Consider the following 19,969-nt stretch of genomic DNA (forward strand, 5'->3'; position numbering starts at 1 on the left):
GCTGAGTGACCGACAAGCGAGTCACTAATTCAAATGGAAGGGTGGCTGTTGGGTAAGCCTCTAGCCTTCAATAGGTCCTGGTAAACTATACTGAGTGACTGACAAGCAAGTCACTAATTCAAATGGAAGGGTGGCTGTTGGGTAAGCCTCTAGCCTTCAAGCGCTTATAATGTTCATCGACCTTGAGCTCGGTCTGGCATTAATGCTCTTTGAGTCATTCAATGTTGATAGTCGATTAGATCTAATCTTTGATGGCTTGCGTGATACACGCTAAGGCCGTTCTGACTAATGAGTCAGTGCGATGTAACCACTGCCGAACCTGACTAATGAGTCACAGCTTCACAGTTGATACTAACACCTTTGCCAATTCTGACTGATGAGCCAGTGCAACGTGACCAGTGCCCAGTACCACTGCCGAACCTGACTAATGAGTCACAGCTTCACAGTTGATACTAGCACCTTTGCCAAATCTGACTAATTAGTCAGTACCATGCACAGGTAAGCAATGTTATCAATGTGTATCACATGCCAATTATCCAAGAATAGGGCATTCAGCATGCTTACTAAACAGATGCTAGCATAATTATAATCATGCACAAACACAAAGACTCAAGCACTGACCAATCTCATATTCATCGTTCATGGCATGCCCTAATCACATGTTTCTCATGCATCACATGCATCACATTAAACCAACCAGCATGCCTCAATAATAATCATATGCAAATAGGCAAAATTGCCAAGCATTCATCATGCTATCAATGTTTACGTTTAAACATCCAACATGCATCAATCATAACCATGCATGTCACATATGGGGTGCAGTTTTCTTACCTTGGGTTCGAGCAAGAATTAATAAAAGAAACGACCTTTGAGAACGATCAGTCCTTTGGTCCTTTAACGGTCACCTAGTCATAACCAAAATTATAGGATACCATCAATGAAAATGAAAGCAAAGGTTTCCAAACCAATATCTAGCCTCCGGGACATCAATCCACACTTAACCAGGTAGTAGGACCGACCCCGAGGCCTTAAGCTAGCATCCCCAAGTAAAAAACCTACTTCTGACCAAGTCTACCCTGATGGGCTGCGGCCCTCCCCAGCTGCGCTGCGGCGCGCCCCTCAAACAGAGGCGGCCTTACCCTATCAAGCACCATGGGCCGCGGCTCACCTATGCCATGCCGCGGCTCATTACGCAAAACAGCCCAGAAACCAGCACGCACCAACTCGACTTCCCCTGCATTTTCCCTTGAAATCAACCCTTCAAACCAACCCAAAACACTAACCTAACACCCAATTCAACCCCTAAACATCATCAACAACTCATCCACATCAAAACCCAAGTTAAACATCAACTAAACTTCCATTAATTCAAACTTTCCATCAAGAATTCACAAGCTAAAAGTTCAAAGCCAAAACAGAGTATACCATGAAACTAATGGTTGGAACTTACCTCAAACTCGATTTTGAATCCTCTTTAATGGCTGAACCAAGTTCCTAAGCTCCCACCTTTGATCTCCTAGCTTAACTCCTCAATTTGGGCTCTCAAAATTCAAAGAAAAGCAAAGGGGAAAACATGTACGGGAGAGAGAGGAGGTGATGAGGATGAAGCTCTGTTTTGGTTCTATTTTTCTACAGCCTTAAAGTCCATATAAATCCAATCCAATGACATAAATACCCCTAGGTCACTTAAGGTTCCTAAAGCTACCCCAAAGGCAAAATTATCCTTTCCAACCTATACCGTTAATCATAATTAACGCTCTCAAATTCCCGCTAATCTCAATATTCTCAAATACCAATAATTCACATCCCGTTACCCTTTAATTCCCGGCAACGTTCTAATCACCAAATTACCCCGAGACTCACTCTGAGACCCGAACTTAATCCCGTTATGACTAGACCAAAAACTTGCATTCCCATGATCGTCTCATGCCGAATGGCTCGAACCAATCCACATATAATGTGGTAAAATTTATAATTCACCCATATGCATGAAATTACACAATCACGCCCCCAACGGTCAAATTATCAAAATGCCATTGCAATTAAAATATGAGCCCATATGCATGCATTCACCATCATATAATAATATAATTCGCATAGACATGCATATAATCATTAAATACCATAATAAATCAATTATGACCCTCCTAATCAAGGTCCTAAACCTTATTAGGAAATTTGGGGCATTACAATTATTGTCGGGTATATAAATTTTAATTTGACTAATAGAGTTTTTTTTAGGTATAATTGATGGTTAATATTTAAATTTATTTACCTAAAAATAAATGGATTTTTATTCCCAAATAGGAGAAAGAAGACCCATTAATCAATTCTGAATATACCATTGTTGTTTCAATTACTGTTGTGGTCAATTGACATACTTTCATAAACCCTTTAGTCCAGTCATTTAGAACGAGTTGCCATTTAACCCATATCATTTTACTTTTGTTCACTTCTCCATAATATACAAAAGTGATTCTAATTTGTCCCATTTGACTATTTTATACACAAAACTCTAAATATACTATTTATTATGTAATTGAGGTAAAAATAAGTAATTATTTATTGAATGTGCTCTTCATATCTTTTTTAGTAATACACAAATAGAATGGAAAAAATACATAAAAAATATAATTTGTCAACATATATAAAATTAAGGTTGTAAAGAACTACAAGAAGACCCTTTAAAAAAATGATAGCATAACTAAATAACTTTGTCTAAATTATGGCTGTTTTTTGTTGGAAGTTTTTTTTTTAAGTTGTTATTCTTTGAGTAGATACTCATTTGGTACTTTGTGTTTTGTCAAAATACGAACTTGGTACCCTAGATTTTCAATAATGCTAATTTGGTGCCTTGTAATTTGAAATCATACATATTTAGTACCCTGAACTCAAATTTGATCGATAAATTTTTGTTAATATGATCAAACTATTATTAGTTATATATAATTAAGTAATTAATTTTGAATTTAAAATCTATATAATTGATGACAGTTTAGCCGAATTGACAAAATTTTATCAATTAAATTTAAGTTTAGGGTATCAAATATGTATGATTTTAAATTACAAAATACTAGAAGAGCATTATTGAAAATATATGATACAAAATTTGTATTTCGATAAAACACAGTGTACCAAATAAATATTTACCTTTATTTTTTTTTCCTTGTGTGTATTCTTGGAGCTTCATTCATGACATATTCTTCATGAACTATTATTATTAGTTATATTTAGACAAAATTATTTAGTTATGGTTCAAGTTATTTTTAAGGGTCATTTTGTAGTTCTTGACAACCTTAATTTTATATATGTTTTTTTATTAATTATTTGTAGATATATATAATTTTTTTAATAAGTGTTGTAGTTTTAAAATTTTAATTAATTTTTTAATTTAATATATTAAAATAAGTATTGTGGTTTTAAAATTTTAATTAATAAAATATAATTTTTCCTATAATTTGACAAAAACAAAATAAAAGCAGACAAAATTAATAAAAAAATAAATTTTTGTGTGACAAATTATGCTTTTTTATGTGTCTATTTCCATTCTACATGTGTATTACTAAAAAGAAATTATAAAGAGCACATTCAATAAATATTTTTTTTACTTCATTTACATAATAAATAATATACTTAGTTTCCGTTTATAACATTGATAAATGGGGCAAATTGGAAACACTTTTGTATATTATGGGATAAATGAACAAATAGCCTAATGATATGGGATAAATGACAACTCATTCTAAATGATAGGGGCTACATGGTTATTTGTCATTGTTTTTATTTTATATATTTTAGTACAAAATAGTCATAAACATATTGGAATATGCCATCACCAAAAGACTATTAAAAAAAATATTAAGGAATTGAAAAAGAGGGTGAAATTGGTGGTACAATGAATATTCTACTTCTTAATGCGATACTTTCTTGTAAATATCCCATTATAAATGCATGTGATGTTAATTCTTTCTATAAACCCAGTAAGTACAAAATGAGGGGTATTATAGTCTTTTCAAGTCATGTCGACTCTAATTTCGAATTAGACTGCCTACTGCCCTAAGAAAAGGAGTAGATCCTTTTCAATAACATGTTTGTTAAGATAATTGGTTTTGATTGGAGCAATCTCAGCCGTCCAAAATTATTATCAGTTCTTACATATAATAATAATTTAAAAATAAATTTCTATATATTATAATATATTTACTAAATAAATAAGCATATTTTTTAATTTTCTCTCCTGAAGAATAAAAAAATGTCACAGCCCTTGGCACATTGTACATGTAATAATTTATTTATTTATTATATATAGGTCTTGTTTTATTTTATTTTAATATTAATATATATATACATAATTATTCTGGTGATAGATGTTTTTGTATATTTGTAATATAGTGTGTGTGTCTCAGAACGGAACACTGTGAGGGAGAGCACTTGGCGTTTAACTTCAGAGGACGACTCAGATTGCCCAAAACTTGGCGTCTTTGAACGGTTTCAAATAAATAACTCAAAGAGAGAGAGAGAGAGAGAGAGAGAGAAAGAGAGAGAAAGGAGAGAGAGAGAAGATCGAATGCGACCCTCTATTCCATTCGCTTCTTCGTCTTCCTCACCATTACATTAACAGTCACTGTGCCTATCGCTCTTGGAAATCCCACTTCGTATTCGCTTAGATTACCATTCTGAGCTCCCTTTCCAGTGGCGGGGTTCGCTTAAAAATCGAGTTTTTTCATCTGGGTATTCGATTTTACCATCTGGGTCTTTCTCTCCATGGCGACCTCCTCAGTTGCATCTCCTCTCTGCACGTGGCTTGTTGCGGCGGCTTGCATGTCGTCGGTCACGTGCGACAGGGACCATTCCTCTTCGACCCCATCTATGTCTCACTCGTCGAGGAGACTCAGCAAGTGGGCTCGGAGGAGGAAGCTAGTCTCGGCTCAATGCAGTAGTGGGAGCTCTAAATTCAACAAGAGGGGATTTATGATTCCGTCCTTTTGTGGATCCAGCATTCAAGGTTTAATGAGCTCTTGCCTCGCTTTTGAGCCCTGTAATGACTACTACAACTCTAGTGGACTCTCTTCTTTAAGCTCCAATGGATTCTCCTCGCTCTTCAGATCCAAAGCTGTTTCTACAACCAATCGCAGGCAGAGGCGGATAAACCGAGCTGCCTATTCTGGTAATTATTTTTCACCAATGTTGTGCAGTTTTACTTTACCGGCGGCAACTGTATATGTGTATCTATATATTTTAATCTTTCTTTCTTATTATTGCTGATTGTGCTGTGTATTTCTTTGTCCTTTTGATTGTATATTTAGAGAGAAAATTTTCGAGACTTTTCAGGTCTGTTTGGTTATTCACGAGGCCCAAGGCTTGGTGTATTGTTTGCCTGCGTTATGCAGTCTTTTGTTTTGGAGCTACTCTAATTAATATAGTTTATATCTAAAAGAATAAACAAAACTTTGAAATATATTCTGCAGCTTGAGTTACATTTCATTTGGCTGCATAGAGAACTGAAGGAAATTAAGGATTTTGTTTTCCAGTACAATTTTATTTTTATTTGGTACCTCTCTTAAATTGTGTTGCCTCGTGTATTTGGAGACGAATATATTAAGCAAAAAAAATTGCCTGACATGCAACCGGGTTTGGATACTAGTGACATGCTGTAGTAGAATAAGCTTGTCGCTTAGCATAAGCATACAATTACGTACTGATTACATAGAGGCTGAAAGTCTTACCTTTCCACCCTCCAATCTCAGGGGAGACAGTTTCTGTAGCTGTGCAACCCACCGAGGAGGTTACTACGAAGAAGAAACCTTTTACAAAGCAGAGGCGAGTAGTTGTAACAGGGATGGGCGTGGTGACTCCCCTAGGTCATGAACTGGATACCTTTTACAATAATTTGCTCGAGGGTGTCAGTGGCATAAGTGAGATAGAGACTTTTGATTGTGCTCAATTTCCAACGGTAAATCATATAGTGAATATGTCTTTAGCTGGTGCTTGCTCTGACTTATGTATTATTCTGATTATTTTCTTTCTCTTCAGAGAATTGCAGGAGAGATAAAGTCATTCTCAACTGATGGATGGGTTGCACCAAAACTATCCAAGAGGATGGATAAATTTATGCTCTACATGCTTACTGCTGGCAAGAAAGCCTTAGCTGATGGTGGAATTACTGAAGACATAATGAATGAGTTAGACAAGACTAAATGTGGAGTTTTGATTGGCTCAGCAATGGGTGGCATGAAGGTAAACTGATCATTCTTGTTTGTACAGTAAACAATGAGAATAGAGACCTTAGATTGAATGGACCAGTGCATATACTACGTATATATCTTCATATGATGTGCCACAAGAACATGAAATGTGTGAGATTATTTCACAATAAGCTTTAAATTATAATTGATTTTCATGTGACATAACATAAAGTAGCCTTATCTCATCTCTCTGTTCTTATTAGAGTGCGATCATCTGAAAAATCTTCTAGCAGTGTTAAAGTCCTATCTTATGGGCTCATTCGAAACCTCAATGTAGATGGGGACATGGATGCAGTTTCTTTTACATCAACTTATCAAGCTAATTAGATAATTTTGTTTATTTTGAACAGGTTTTTAATGATGCAATTGAAGCTCTAAGGATTTCGTACAGGAAGATGAATCCTTTCTGTGTACCTTTTGCAACTACAAATATGGGTTCTGCCATGCTTGCAATGGATCTGGTCTGCTTGAATTTGATATTGCTGCGATATCATGGCATGCCCTGATGACTGCTGGAGTTTTGTACTAACCAATTTTATTCATTGAATTGCAGGGATGGATGGGTCCAAATTATTCAATCTCTACTGCTTGTGCTACCAGCAACTTTTGTATCTTGAATGCAGCAAACCACATCATTAGAGGTGAAGCTGTAAGTGTTTGGCCTCTATTGCTAGTTATTTGCAATAATTACTGCAAGGTTGTCTGTTGTAATTATTATTACAATGAATAATACTTAAACCTTTATACAGGATCTGATGCTTTGTGGTGGCTCAGATGCAGCAATTATACCTATTGGTATGTTTTCTTTCCCTATCTCGTATTGTTTACTTGTCATCTCTTCTAAAAAAATGGTTTTTTTTTTTTACAAATGGATTAATCTTAGTTTTGTACTACCAAACTCGTACAGGCTTGGGAGGCTTTGTGGCTTGCCGAGCACTCTCACAACGTAACAGTGATCCAACCAAAGCTTCACGTCCTTGGGACACTGTAATGTTCTTTTAAAATATTCTCTCTTTCATGCCCTCCTGAACCTATGATCATTGGTTGCATATAAGAACAGAATTGAAGTTATAAGTTTGACGTACTATCATTTTTAGTTTGTGATGCAAATGAGGTAACTTAAATAATGCCTTGAAGATTAATCTAGCCAGAATCATGCATCACGTTGCTTGTATATTTTACTTTTTTTTGTTAGTAAATAAGAAGTTCCTAAAATTGTTGTTATGTATTTTATTTTGAAAAAGAAATTGTAACTTGTAAGGCCATAATGATCAATATGGATTTGAGTTTCTTGACTGCTTTTGCTTCTGACAATTTGACAGGGGAAAAGAAACTCTAGTCCTGGTCCTTTTACTATTTCTCTCTCTATCTCTCTCACGTTCTCTCATGAGTTGTGGTTTTCATTATTGAACAGAACCGGGATGGATTTGTTATGGGGGAAGGATCTGGAGTTTTACTTCTTGAAGAATTAGAGCATGCCAAGGTATTCTGTTCAACTCGATAAATACATGGCAATGATGCATTGATTCTGCATTTTGTTTCTTGCCCTCTGGTCTGCACTATCACAGGGTCAGACACTTTATAGATTGTTAGTAATATAGAGCTCAACTAACTCTTGTAGCATTATTTCCTTTTGGCTTCTATAGCTTAGTCTCTCTCTCCCCACTTGCTAAAATTACGTCTTTTTGAGCACCTATTCCAATTTTAGTCAACGTTTTATAATTTTGCAGAAGAGAGGTGCTAAAATCTATGCAGAATTTCTTGGTGGAAGCTTCACATGTGATGCTTACCACATGACTGAGCCACATCCAGATGGTAATTTGTTTGGTCTGAAATAACAATCTTCTGTCATGAGTGTGATGCATATGTACGTGTACAGAAAGAGACTTTCGTTGGTTCTATATTTGTTGTCGTAAAAATATTCATAGATGGTATTTTGGGACAAAGTTGGCTGAAGTTGTTGACTTTCTCATTTTTAGTTTTCTCTTTATTTTTGGGGGGGACAGAGTTCTAAATTAATTTTGACTTGTTTGGTATATTTTTATGAGATTTGAGAGTTTAATATAAGTATGCCTACTAAGAACGATTGATCTTATTGTCATGCTCCTTCCCACCTACATTAGGTGCTGGTGTTAAACTCTGCATAGAGAAGGCTTTAACTCAGGCTGGAGTGTCTAAGGAAGATGTAAACTACATTAATGCTCATGCTACATCAACACCAGCAGGAGACATTAAGGAGTACAACGCTTTGGTTCATTGTTTTGGCAAGAATGCAGAGGTAACTTGATTGCATGGTACAAGTAATCTGCCCATATTTTTAATCCTATCGCTAAACTAAAAATTCTATCTCTTGTAGTTAAAGCTAAACTCAACAAAATCCATGATTGGTCATCTTCTTGGAGCTTCGGGCGCTGTGGAAGCTGTTGCAACAATTCAGGTATTCTTTTGTGTGATAATTTCAACTGGTAATAGTAATGATATTATGGTTTTCTTTGTAATGAAATGTTAGTCTGTCTTGAATAAAATTTTGAATTTCACTTCTTCAATGGACATGCAAAAAAATTATTAGGCCTTTGGTTATGAAATGATGGTGGCTTGTTTGACATGATATTTTGTTTCTTTTTTCACAGGCAATAAAAACAGGATGGGTTCATCCCAATATCAACTTGGAAAATCCAGATGACGGTGTGGTATGTAACCTTATCCAGTCTTTCTTTCAGCTGTGATGTTACCATGCCAACAAGAACTTAACAATTGTTTATAATATACAAGCATGTGATTATATGGGGTTTATTTGGACAAATGTCCCGCTTTGTTAATCTTGGTCTATTCCTTCATTATTCCAAAACTGTTGCAAATTGTGGCTTCAGAGGGGAAATTGACAAAATTTTAGTCAAAACGGATAATTAGTTTGAAAGACTGTTCCCCTAGTGGACAAATATACCCATCCATTTGATTTGAAAATTCTCTATTATATCTTTAAAGGAGACTTGGGGGCGACATGCATATTGGTAGACAAGATTGTCCTACTTTTTAAATTATGCACTTCTTTGACCGATTTTCTTCAATTTTTTAGTCCTACAAGAATCACAATAACTCTCAAATTCGAAGGTAAAAATACCTCTAGATACTAGGGGTTGAAAGGAGGTAGTGCATATGAAATATGTTTTATGTTACTTTTCTGATTATCTAATTTGTGCTATTACAGGATAAGAATTTGCTAGTGGGGTCTACAAAAGAGAAGCTAGACATTAAAGTGGCACTATCAAATTCGTTTGGTTTCGGGGGTCATAACTCCTCAATCTTGTTTGCTCCTTTTGAATAGAACAGACCCAATTGGGCTACCCCTACCTTGATGTAATCATGCTCAAGGTATGAACTCAAACTATCTCCTATTCTTTTCTGAGGAGACTTGATATATTGATGAGCTACATGTTTAATGATTTAGTGTCCGACTTTCAAATTCGTCTAAAGGAAGAACACTGAGAAGCAAAAGATTCATGATGAATATCATAGATTCATAATGTAGGAAAGCATGAGCTTATTTCACTTAGGGAAAGCTTGTAAATGAAACTACAACGTGTCTTGGGTTCTAAAGTGGATATTAATAATGGGGTGGCTATGTCTTGCAGTTCCTGATAGAACGCATTTGTATCTGATCTTCTCTTTGGTTGGAATGGGTGCATACTACAATGCTAACCAAATTTGGTTCCACAGCCACAAGGAATAGAAGTATCAAAGACAACCCATGCTGAATGGAAATGAGAGAGATACAGAGCTCACAATATTTTACCCATTGGAACACTCTTTGCTTTCTACTGTTGTCTAAATTTCTCTTTTCTATTTTCATAAAGTAGAGCCCATACAAGGCTTGTGATCTAATCGATGTTAGCTTATATGTTTGGACTAAGGCTAATATACAATACTGGTATTTCTTTGGTTTTTTTTGCCTCATACAGGTAGATGGCCGATGAGATTGACAACATTTTGAGAAAAGTAGGATAAAAATAACTTTTTTCTTTTGTTGGGTTTTATATATAGACCACCCAAAATGCACTAAACAAAATCCATTTCTTTCCTTGATTTTACCCCTTGGAGATGTGACCATCGGATTTTCGTTCATTTTATGGTACATTTATATGTATATTTATTCTTTTTGAGCAAAACAGGTCATAAATCTAACGGCAGTACAATTTTTTCACATTTCCAACTGAAAGCCAATCAATTCCTCTTGAATTATGCATGAATACTGTCTTCATAAACTGTAAGGATTTATATAATGCAAAACAAATCTCAAAACTCATGGCAAGACAACATTATAATTACAATGTGTACTCCAAATGTGTAAAAAAATTAATAAATTAATGACCACTCATCGACGAACAGTGTCAAAAATCGGGAAGTAAGATTACAATCTGAACCGCTCTAATTATTTGATTTGACAATTTTTTTTGAAGCAATCTGATTCAAGGAAATGATCTAAACTAGGGAGCCACCTCACTTGCTCTTCTTCTTACCGCTTTTCTTATGGCTCTTCTTAAACTTCAAGCCCCCAGAGGCCAGCAAACTAGAGGCACTTTTGCCTTCAAGCTTCTTTGTCATCTTTACTACACTAGCCATCCCTTTCTTTGCAGATGCCCGGTGCTCTGGTCTACGACTCATCATCTTGCGATCAAGTGGCCAATATGCATATGGTTCAAGCTTGTCTTTCTTCTGCAAATCTCCACCAGCCTTCTTGTTAGCATACTCGTTTCCTGTATAAGCCCACCCAGAGTCTGATGTTTTCTGCCGCTTCTGAGTCTTCTTTGAGTTTGTAGACCGACGACTACCTGCTTCACTCTTCCTATCGGATTCAGGATCAGAGGGTTTTTCCATTTTTGGCTTTCCTTCTTCTTGTATTATCATGCGCCCATCCGCGTCAAATTCTGGCTCATACTCTGATACATTTTTGCGTTTTAGGTTTTCCGTTGATCTAAGAGCTGATCTTGTTCTTTGTCGATCAAGCAAGTCAAGTGGCTCATCATCTTCTATTTGACCAACCAAATGTCCAGGCAAGTTCTTATTTCCTCTGGTTCTAGACCTGAAAAATAAGTAAATAATATCTATTACTTATTCATTCTAATTCTGGGCTTTTGTCATCAAAATAAATTAAAAGCGCAGAATTTACAGACTAAATTCCCAAGTGCTTCGAGCAAAAAAAAAATCCTAAGCGTTAGATTTCACTTTCAACATTCTGATATGTTTTAACCCTCTATGATTTGAAAAGAATGTCAAATCAACTATTGGACATACTTTCCAGAAATCTTTACATACACCAAGGTATCATAAACATTAAATCACAACTGACCGCAATAAAGATGCTTTTGATTTGAGTTGTGAGGAAGCCTTTCCCTGCCTGCCAGAAATTGTCAGGTCATCCATGTACTCTAAATCACTATTTTCCGTTTCCTCGTCACCAAAATCAGAAAATATTTTGGTATGGTTCCACCTGCTCAGCCTGAAATGAGAATTAAAAAAAAACTTAAATATGTCTAAGTGAACCGGAGAGTCTTCAAACCACAAAATAGCCATTTCACAGCATTTTCCACATCACAAACTTTACAATTAGATGTAGATACTACCCTTCCTTTCCAGAACAGTTACAACCAATAATCAATGTTAACATTTACTGTTTTTCTACCAATAACAATATTCACATTACTTGAATGTGCCACTTTAAAATTATTTTCTAAGGCAAAAGATACTTCGACGGCTTAGTTTTAACAGTTGGGAAACATTTAAAGAAATGCATTTCTCTCCAGTTAATTGTTTCCTGAGAAACACTCTTCCAGACATGCATATATATGTTAGTTTCAAAATAGAATCCACCCTTCAGATGAATTGATTTGTGGCCAAGGCCCATGATGCATATATTATAAAAAAATCTATTTGATGGCATCCACACTGTAGCAATTGACAAGCACAGTTCTTGGACTTTTGTCCTCTTCGTCATTCTAACAGCACTAGCTAAGTGCCACGATTATCAACCTTAAAATAGTCCTTCCACAAACATTAAATTAAAAAGCTCAACTTGTATGGCAGAGCAGAGGTGGTAGTTTGGCTACAGATTAATATATTAGTGTTGCACATGAGGGAAACTTTAGATAAGCTTCGTAGTGCATGTAACCCAAATTAAAGAGAGTTTAAACTTTCCATTACTAATGGGGCATAATTTACTATTGGCTTTGGTGGAAAACATTAACTATGATGTAGTACCTGGATGTAGTAGCCTTTGAGAAATGAGATCTAGCTTCCTCAGATGGAGCAGCCAGTTTTTTCTCCTTCCGTTCCTTGATCTGAATTTAAGTAATAATAAAACAAGATTAAAATATCTTCACAAATTCCTTTAGGAAAACTTGCCCGGCAAATATCATTATAAAATTATGTAATTAAGCATACCTTCCGTATATTGGTAAGTAGTTTCATGTGCTCTTCAGGCATCACAGCCTTGACAGCATCCAGTCCACATTTCTTTACTAGCATTTCCAACAGAAGCTTAACCTGAAAACAATGAAAAATGACCAATTAGTCAAGAATTTGTACCACTAGTTCAATAAAGCACAAGCATGCTGAGTTTAATCAACCTTAGCTTTGAAGTGTGTTTTAGTATCATCTTGCCACATCAGCAAGCCTTCAACCATGCCCTTTAAATGTAATTGAAGTGCCTCGGCTTTTGATTTAGCCACTAGAACCTTCAGTAAACCTAAATTAGCCTGCATAGTAAAATTATAAAGCAATATTCAGGCCCAAAAAATAGAGAGAGAGAGAGAGCAATTAATATATAAGCAATAATGGATAGAAGAGTCCAAGCAAAAACAATTAATGGAAATGTTAAAAAGAATACTCATCATCTTCCTAGATGGAAAAAAGTATGAGGCAAATAACCAATCCTAAATAATTAAACCATATGATTTTAAATGGCTTTCAAAAATAGTGTTATTGAATTCTGTAGGTGAGAGGAAACAAACTTTGACTATTTCTCTGTTCTTTCTTCGAAGGAGTAGAAATGTGGATGGAAGCAAATTGCAGGCAGTTGAAACAAGATCAGAAAACTCATAAACTAATCGAGCCAAGCCTTTCACTGCAGCACTTATCATATGAGGGGTTTCCCCAGCCAAGCCTCCAGCTACCTGTGACAATGAAATAAATAAATTTTTATTATATGGACAACAGCAACATGACAAAGTTACCAAAAGACCAACAAAACAGCTCATCACAAAGATTACATAATTACGAGACAATTAACAATACCATGTTAAAAAACTGATTCAAGTTTTCTCTTTTCCCTCCTTTATCTTCATCTCCACAAGCATGGCCAATTTCAACTACAATATCATACGCTCTGTTTCTCGTTTTTTTATTAGCCTGCAAAAGTAATATTAGATTTCAGAGAGTTTGCAATGGTACGGAACAATCTACATCATGACAGTTATAGGAAGAGATAATAAAATCCCAAACATTCTCAGTATCTAAAATGACGCACACAAACAATGCAATATGCATTTAAAAAAGAGGATAACAATGCCTACATGGCACCTGCTATCATGTTGATAAACTTTCAAGACTGCTATCAGAATGACTGACATGCAGACATCACAGTTTCAATTTATTAATTAAACAAAACACGATAATGAAATATTACCTCTTTAAGTGCAAGTATTATTTCAGTTAGGAATGACCCTATGATGTCACGCCGCCTCTGCTCGGTATTAACCTATATACAAAGGCACGAGTTTAAGGAATTGGGCATATATACTATCAAATTTCTAACCTTGATCAATTTTTGTACTGAACAATATCATGATGCATTAGTGCATCTTAAATTGATACATATCATTGACAGACCTTGGATACATAAACTATCAAAAAGTACAGACAATCAAGCCTGTGGCGTTTTGCAGAAAAATTGCATGAAGGCAGCACTTCAATCATAAGTTGAAGTAACTCATCAAGCTTCGAAGCAAGGAACACATCATTAGTCTGCCAAATAAACAGTGCAACAACACCAAGAGTTAGTAAACTACAATATATCTACTAAAAATAATAAAATATTGTCCACATGAGATGACAACTTTTACAAACAGATGTTAAAATCAGAAATCCATGTACCCTTTAGGGAGTGTTTGGTATGAGGTTTGGGTTTGTGAGAGTAGAGTTAGAGGGGTTTTAGATTAAGGGAATGTGAAACTCAAGTATTAAAAGGTTAAGATTACCCTCAAATCAAGCTAAAAAATGGAACTACTTGAAAACACAAACCACCAACCCATTAAAAATAAATTTACCAGGGTTAGATTTGACATTCTCATTCCCACCAAATCAAACCTCATACCAAACACCCCCTTAGATGTTCTATGGACGAACATGATTAGCAATTGTTAGTGATATTCATGCAATTCAAAAAGCTTTTTGCATACCTTGAGAATAAGTGATAAGACTTTGTAAGCCTTCTTTTGTATTAATCCTTCACCATCCTGCGGTCAGAGATAGTAAAGTTACTGCTTCCTTGCCACTTTAATAGAGAAAAGGAGCTCCCTCCATAGACAACCAAGTCAAAATAATACAGGCATATGGACAAACCTGTAGTGCAGGCTTTATTGCGATGAATAAAAGCTTAACCTCTTCAGCATTCAAACCAGGTAAAAGTGAAGCAGCCAAGTCAAGTAGTTTTCCCCTGTAGTTAAGATAAAGAAGTTACTAGACTAACAGAAACTGCGGTTATTTGATTTTGAAGTCACAAAATAGGTTCACAAAGACCCAAGTTATAAATATGACCTAACACTGAAGATGAAATGACAAAAAATAAAGCAAGAGTAAAGAAAATAAGAACCTCATAGCTGAAGGCGAACTTTCATCTGATGGCTCATCAATTGCCATTGTATCAGACTTCTTTGAAGATTCTGTTTTTCCAGCATTTTGAGTGACCTTCAAAAGCTTATGCATTGTGTTCTTAAATAACCTTGATACAACTCCTTTATCTGATATCGAAGCAAACTCGCCTATGGCAGACTGTTCAGAAATAGGAAAATTTATAATTAGTCCTAAATTTTAAAATCAAAGTTGTCATAATACATACATGCAACAAGTTAAGCGACTTTTATACTGAGAATTGCTTCTTTTAAAAAAATTTAAAAAAAAAACACTTAATTTTATTATTATAATGTTTGGTTGGGAGTAATGTACACAAAGACGGGAATAGGAATGGAACAAAATTTAATTAGAAGAAAGTAATATATTTTTTTAATTATGCACTGGAATGGTCTTTCCATTTATTTTTGTACGGAATAGCCATTCCATATAGAAATTAATGAAAATGGATTCTTTTCCATTCTATTCCATTCCTTCCCCAACCAAACGGGGTAAAGGGAATCAACATTCACTTCGCACCTAATTGTTTTGCAGAACCACATCTACGGAGTGAAAATACTAGTTAGAGAAGCAAACTAGCAGTATTAATTTATTAAATTAATGTTAACTCTCAGGTGATAAATAGATAAAAGGGGGAAAACAGGAAGAAGCAGAGGAATGACATGTACAAAGATGACCCAGTGGTGTAAACAGTTTTTAATACTTACATGTCAATGTGGGAAGAGAAAACAAATAAATCACATCAATTCCGTGTACATTCTAAATAGTGCACCAGTTAATGAAAAGCAACAGACAGTTGCTTTTATTTCTTTTATAATTATTACATATTTTTTTTCATGATGAGACCTGTTGAACCTATGCTCTTTGCAAGGCATGAAACTCTAGATATTTCATGAGAAATTGAAACCCAAACATCATGAGCAAACCATGGTCCAACCTAGTAACCTACCCCTTGCACTTAACAATTGCTTCAAATAAAAAATAATAATAATATTGTTATGCCCTACCTCTCATGGGTTAAAGGTTGCTTTATATTAAAGAACAAAACGGATGTTCCAGTGTTCCACCACATGATAAAAGTCATCGAGAACAAATAAAATTTAGTTCAAACTGATAGTGTGCCAAATGTTTCATAGAGATAGATAGAACGAGTACCTGCAAAGAGCCTCCATCATCTTTGCTAGATTTGAGAAAAACAGTTGATAGAACAGGCAATAACTCACGAGCAGATTCCTTCAACGCACTTAAATTATCTGCTACAACATGTGGGGTATAGTAAGACATCACATGTTGTCTTGCACCAAGTTCAGAGTCATTCAAATCAGATTCATCATTCTTATTGTCCAGAATTTTTTTATTTTGTAGAATAAGACTCTGCAAACTGGAGCATATTATTCCACGAATATCAGTCTCTTCATTAAGAGCACTGCACAAATCTTTCACCAAGTCCTTGAAACTTTGGGCAGTATCAAAAGGATAGTTGCAAAAAGAGGGCAACAATGACCACAAAGAGTATACAAGTGCGTCCACACCCCTAGAAGAATAAACACGTCCTTGTAGCTCAAGCTGCCATAAAAAAATAATAAATAAATAACAAATTTGTAAACTGATCAATAAGAAAACAAATGAGCATTTTGGATATGAAAAGTTTACAAACCTTTTCAGATTTTATTTTCATCTGTCTAATCATATCCAAGATTTCCATAAAGAAGCTTAAGTGAGCACCAATAGTATACTGCTTCAGAATTGGAAAGAGCCAAACATTCACCTCTGTGAGGTCTTCTGCCTCTAAATTAAGAGGTAGAAGGCCCAAGAAAGTTTGAGGACCCATTGCACCAAGGGCTGTTCCAAGGCATTCATGGAGCTGAATTGTAATGAAATCATTAATAGAGGCTACAGAGATGTAAACACACTAACAAACAGCTTACATTATAATCTTTCTATCAGTCTCTTTTTTTTCCCTAAGATCAAGAACAACATAGCGAATCCAACTTGCAACAAGAAACACCATATTTCACACAGCTGTTATAGACCTAGATGAAAACTTAAAGACGTACAGTACAAAGAGACAAATGAAAGACAAGAAAATCATGGCTATCAATTTTATAAGGTCTTCGTAAAAGTTAGTCAACTCACAAACATGTCAAAACAACAATAATATTACATTAAAACATTTCAAAGCACCGGACAAAAACTAAAGAATACAGTCAATGAAATACTCTTCCTTTTTGTTTTCTCATCAATAGTTATCTTTAATTTGAAAGGAAAAAAAAAATTGATCACCAAATTTGGAATTGAATGCCATCAAATCATGTTGCACGTCTGTGACAAAATTTCAAATAAGGAAAACAGTCCCTCGCTGATACATAAGTTGTAAAAATCTAACTAAACCATAGATACAGCAACGCAAAAAGGATAACAACGTTAAATAGTCTACTTGAGGAATTAAAATAACAATTATACCTGTTTCCTGAAAGGGAAATCTTCATCTGGCAACTTCTGCATATCTGCCAAACTCTTGAGGATTCCCCTCATAAGATAAGAAGAATCAAAACCTGCAAGAAGAATTATATATAAAGGTTTTCTCCATAAACAAGATTAATCTAAAATCAGAAAAGATGAGATGTAGAAGATCATAAACAAAACACAAAAGTAACAGACAAAGCAATAATATTACCTAACTTATCAAACAGTGATGAAATAACTTGAAATGAAAGGTCCCAAACAGCAAAGTAATGATATCCAAGTAAGCTTTCTATAGTTGAACAAACTTTTTCAATGATGGTTGGCCCAGACTTCCTGGAAACCATACTTAAACTCATCACTTTAATTTCATCCACGCCCTCGTTTATCAAGCTTTCATCGATACATTTATGTATCAAATTCTTTAATGTAGTTACAGCCGCATGTGTAGCTTCTTCGTGTTCAGAAGCCAATATATCTGCCACAAAATTCCACTCTCAGAAAAGTAATGCATAAAGCCCAACAATAAATTAAATAAAACCGTTAAGCTTGAAAAAGTTTAAAAAATAAAACTCTGACAGACCTCTGAGAGCATTGAACACTACAGGAAGTTTAACAATGCAAAGCTGTCTATTACAAGAATAAACTTTGACCATTCCAGCATCAAGCAAACGAGCAGTGAATGTCATAGCATCCACTGAGTTCTGATTAGAGGTGACAGAAAGAGCTAGTGAGCACAACACATCAAGCAGTGTCTTAGAAGAAACCTCAGAATCTGGATTGAGGCAGAGCAAAAGCAAACAATCCGTTATGCGCTTTGTTAAAATGGGTTGATGCACTGCGAGAAGAGGTTTAAGGTGTTCAAGTATCTCGGTTGTGTATTTGGTTGACATAAGAGGAAGACAATCTTTCAAAGCGTCCAAAACGTGTAGGACCTCCAGGGCTCCTTTAGGACCGTCACTGCTATTCGGATTTGAATCCATAGCAAAAAGAAGAAACCTTTTGAATAAAACACTAAGCCCTTCACTTGCTTGTGCCCCCAAAGATTTCCCTCGAAAATTTTCCAATACATGACGAAGACACAACTGAACTTGCCTTCTAACCTGTTTAAAACCCAATTCGCAAATTGGCATATGCATTTCAGAACCCAAAACTACATTATTTATTTTGAAATAAAATATATAAAAGAAAACAATATTTGAAAAATGGGTAATTGACCTTAGGGCGCGAATCCGTAACGAAGTTCAGCAAAATTCCATACAACTGAGACACGTCTGACCAGTTGGAGGCCTCTTTGATGATCAAATAATGTGTAATGCATTTCAACCCAGCGATTATGGCACCTAGTGTTGACGACGACAACTGAAGAACACGAACCATAGGGCCCGAAATCAATTCCCCTTTCTTCCTGACGACAGCAACGGGGACTCGGGGAAGGAGGAGCGAGAAAATTGTGAGGAGAGACTCGACCACGTGACTCGGCGGATTGGGCTCGGATAGTAGACGGTCCAGGGACGACCACGTAGCGCCGAAGTAAGCCACCGGGGAGGATGGCATGTTCTGGTCCTTGAGCTCCTGGGACATGGCGCCTATGACCGCGCAGAGGCGTTGGTGCTCCTCTTGCGTGGAGTCACTGAATCGCGTGAGGATCGAATTGCAGAAGTCTCCGTCGTCGACGGGTTCGTCGAAAGGGCGCGCAAGCCCCTCCTCTAGCTCAATGCCTTCCATGGTGAGTAGCCTTACGAGTTGCAGAGAAACCCTAATTGGAGTAGGGTTTATGGAGTCCCAAGGCGTGACATAAATTCAAATTAAAAGGGCATTGAAATTAATATTAACAAAGTTTATGCATATATTTTTCGACAAATACCAAAGTTTATATTTTTTTTTTTGAGCAACCAAAGTTTATATAATTATTATTCATCTTTTTATGGGTAATATCACATATTATGCATAATAATACCTACTATTTATTATACATGCTCCCATAATTATCTATCCTCAAAATATATCATTTTGTAATTATTGGACCAATTGCCTCTCCCATTTCCCCCTCTAAATAATTGTATGTTTTACATATAAATTTTAAGATTTTACATTATCTTGTAGATCTTTAAAAAATACCAAAAATTAAAAAAAAATCATCTAAAAATGATATTTGAGTGAAAAGATATGAATCTCCAAAGTTTTTGTCAAATTTTAGCGTAAAGCATCGATTTTTATTCGTTTTAGCCAAAAATCAAGTTTTCATGATTGCATCGAGACAACATCGATTTTGCATTGAAAAAACAACGTTATGGCAAAAAAAAATCAAGTTTTCATGATTGAATTGCAAGAGCATCAAAACAATATCGATT

The 19,969-nt window shown here is 35.4% G+C and overlaps 2 protein-coding genes across 3 annotated transcripts; one reads left to right on the forward strand and one right to left on the reverse strand.

Annotated features, from left to right (window-relative positions):
* Positions 1 to 4,417: 4,417 nt before the first annotated feature.
* Positions 4,418 to 10,270, forward strand: LOC133797340 (3-oxoacyl-[acyl-carrier-protein] synthase II, chloroplastic-like). 2 transcript variants are annotated; one of them, XM_062235217.1, is made up of 14 exons: positions 4,418 to 5,170; positions 5,751 to 5,956; positions 6,037 to 6,240; positions 6,599 to 6,709; positions 6,802 to 6,897; positions 6,998 to 7,043; positions 7,156 to 7,235; positions 7,663 to 7,731; positions 7,979 to 8,063; positions 8,372 to 8,526; positions 8,605 to 8,685; positions 8,879 to 8,938; positions 9,457 to 9,620; positions 9,697 to 9,856. In XM_062235217.1, the coding sequence occupies exons 1-13, from the start codon at positions 4,768 to 4,770 to the stop codon at positions 9,571 to 9,573; spliced, it is 1,713 nt and encodes a 570-aa protein (XP_062091201.1). In that variant the 5' UTR covers positions 4,418 to 4,767; the 3' UTR covers positions 9,574 to 9,620; positions 9,697 to 9,856. The 2 variants fall into 2 exon arrangements, with proteins under 2 accessions (XP_062091201.1, XP_062091200.1); XM_062235216.1 differs by lacking the exon at positions 9,697 to 9,856 and adding an exon at positions 9,881 to 10,270 and having other exon boundaries at positions 4,419 to 5,170.
* Positions 10,271 to 10,528: 258 nt separating this feature from the next.
* Positions 10,529 to 19,439, reverse strand: LOC133797338 (uncharacterized). The gene is made up of 18 exons (XM_062235215.1): positions 18,834 to 19,439; positions 18,199 to 18,718; positions 17,830 to 18,093; positions 17,616 to 17,707; positions 16,810 to 17,016; positions 16,308 to 16,718; positions 15,115 to 15,293; positions 14,865 to 14,958; positions 14,702 to 14,758; positions 14,133 to 14,267; positions 13,930 to 14,001; positions 13,539 to 13,652; positions 13,256 to 13,417; positions 12,872 to 13,000; positions 12,687 to 12,788; positions 12,504 to 12,583; positions 11,596 to 11,745; positions 10,529 to 11,328 (listed from the first exon to the last, which is right to left on the reverse strand). The coding sequence occupies exons 1-18, from the start codon at positions 19,341 to 19,343 to the stop codon at positions 10,746 to 10,748; spliced, it is 3,861 nt and encodes a 1,286-aa protein (XP_062091199.1). The 5' UTR covers positions 19,344 to 19,439; the 3' UTR covers positions 10,529 to 10,745.
* Positions 19,440 to 19,969: the final 530 nt, after the last annotated feature.

Source organism: Humulus lupulus, chromosome 8 (assembly GCF_963169125.1).
Source record: "Humulus lupulus chromosome 8, drHumLupu1.1, whole genome shotgun sequence".
Lineage (NCBI taxonomy): Eukaryota > Viridiplantae > Streptophyta > Magnoliopsida > Rosales > Cannabaceae > Humulus > Humulus lupulus.

Bases quoted from the DNA above. Each gene is read 5' to 3' on its own strand.
- LOC133797340 (XM_062235217.1), top strand. From the start codon at position 4,768: ATGGCGACCTCCTCAGTTGCATCTCCTCTCTGCACGTGGCTTGTTGCG. The intron at 5,957-6,036 runs GTAAATCATATA...CTTTCTCTTCAG, and splicing joins ATTGTGCTCAATTTCCAACG to AGAATTGCAGGAGAGATAAA. The intron at 8,064-8,371 runs GTAATTTGTTTG...CACCTACATTAG, and splicing joins GACTGAGCCACATCCAGATG to GTGCTGGTGTTAAACTCTGC.
- LOC133797338 (XM_062235215.1), bottom strand. From the start codon at position 19,343: ATGGAAGGCATTGAGCTAGAGGAGGGGCTTGCGCGCCCTTTCGACGAA. The intron at 17,708-17,829 runs GTAATATTATTG...TTCTTCTTGCAG, and splicing joins ATCACTGTTTGATAAGTTAG to GTTTTGATTCTTCTTATCTT. The intron at 14,959-15,114 runs GTTCTTATTTTC...TCTTAACTACAG, and splicing joins AGTTCGCCTTCAGCTATGAG to GGGAAAACTACTTGACTTGG.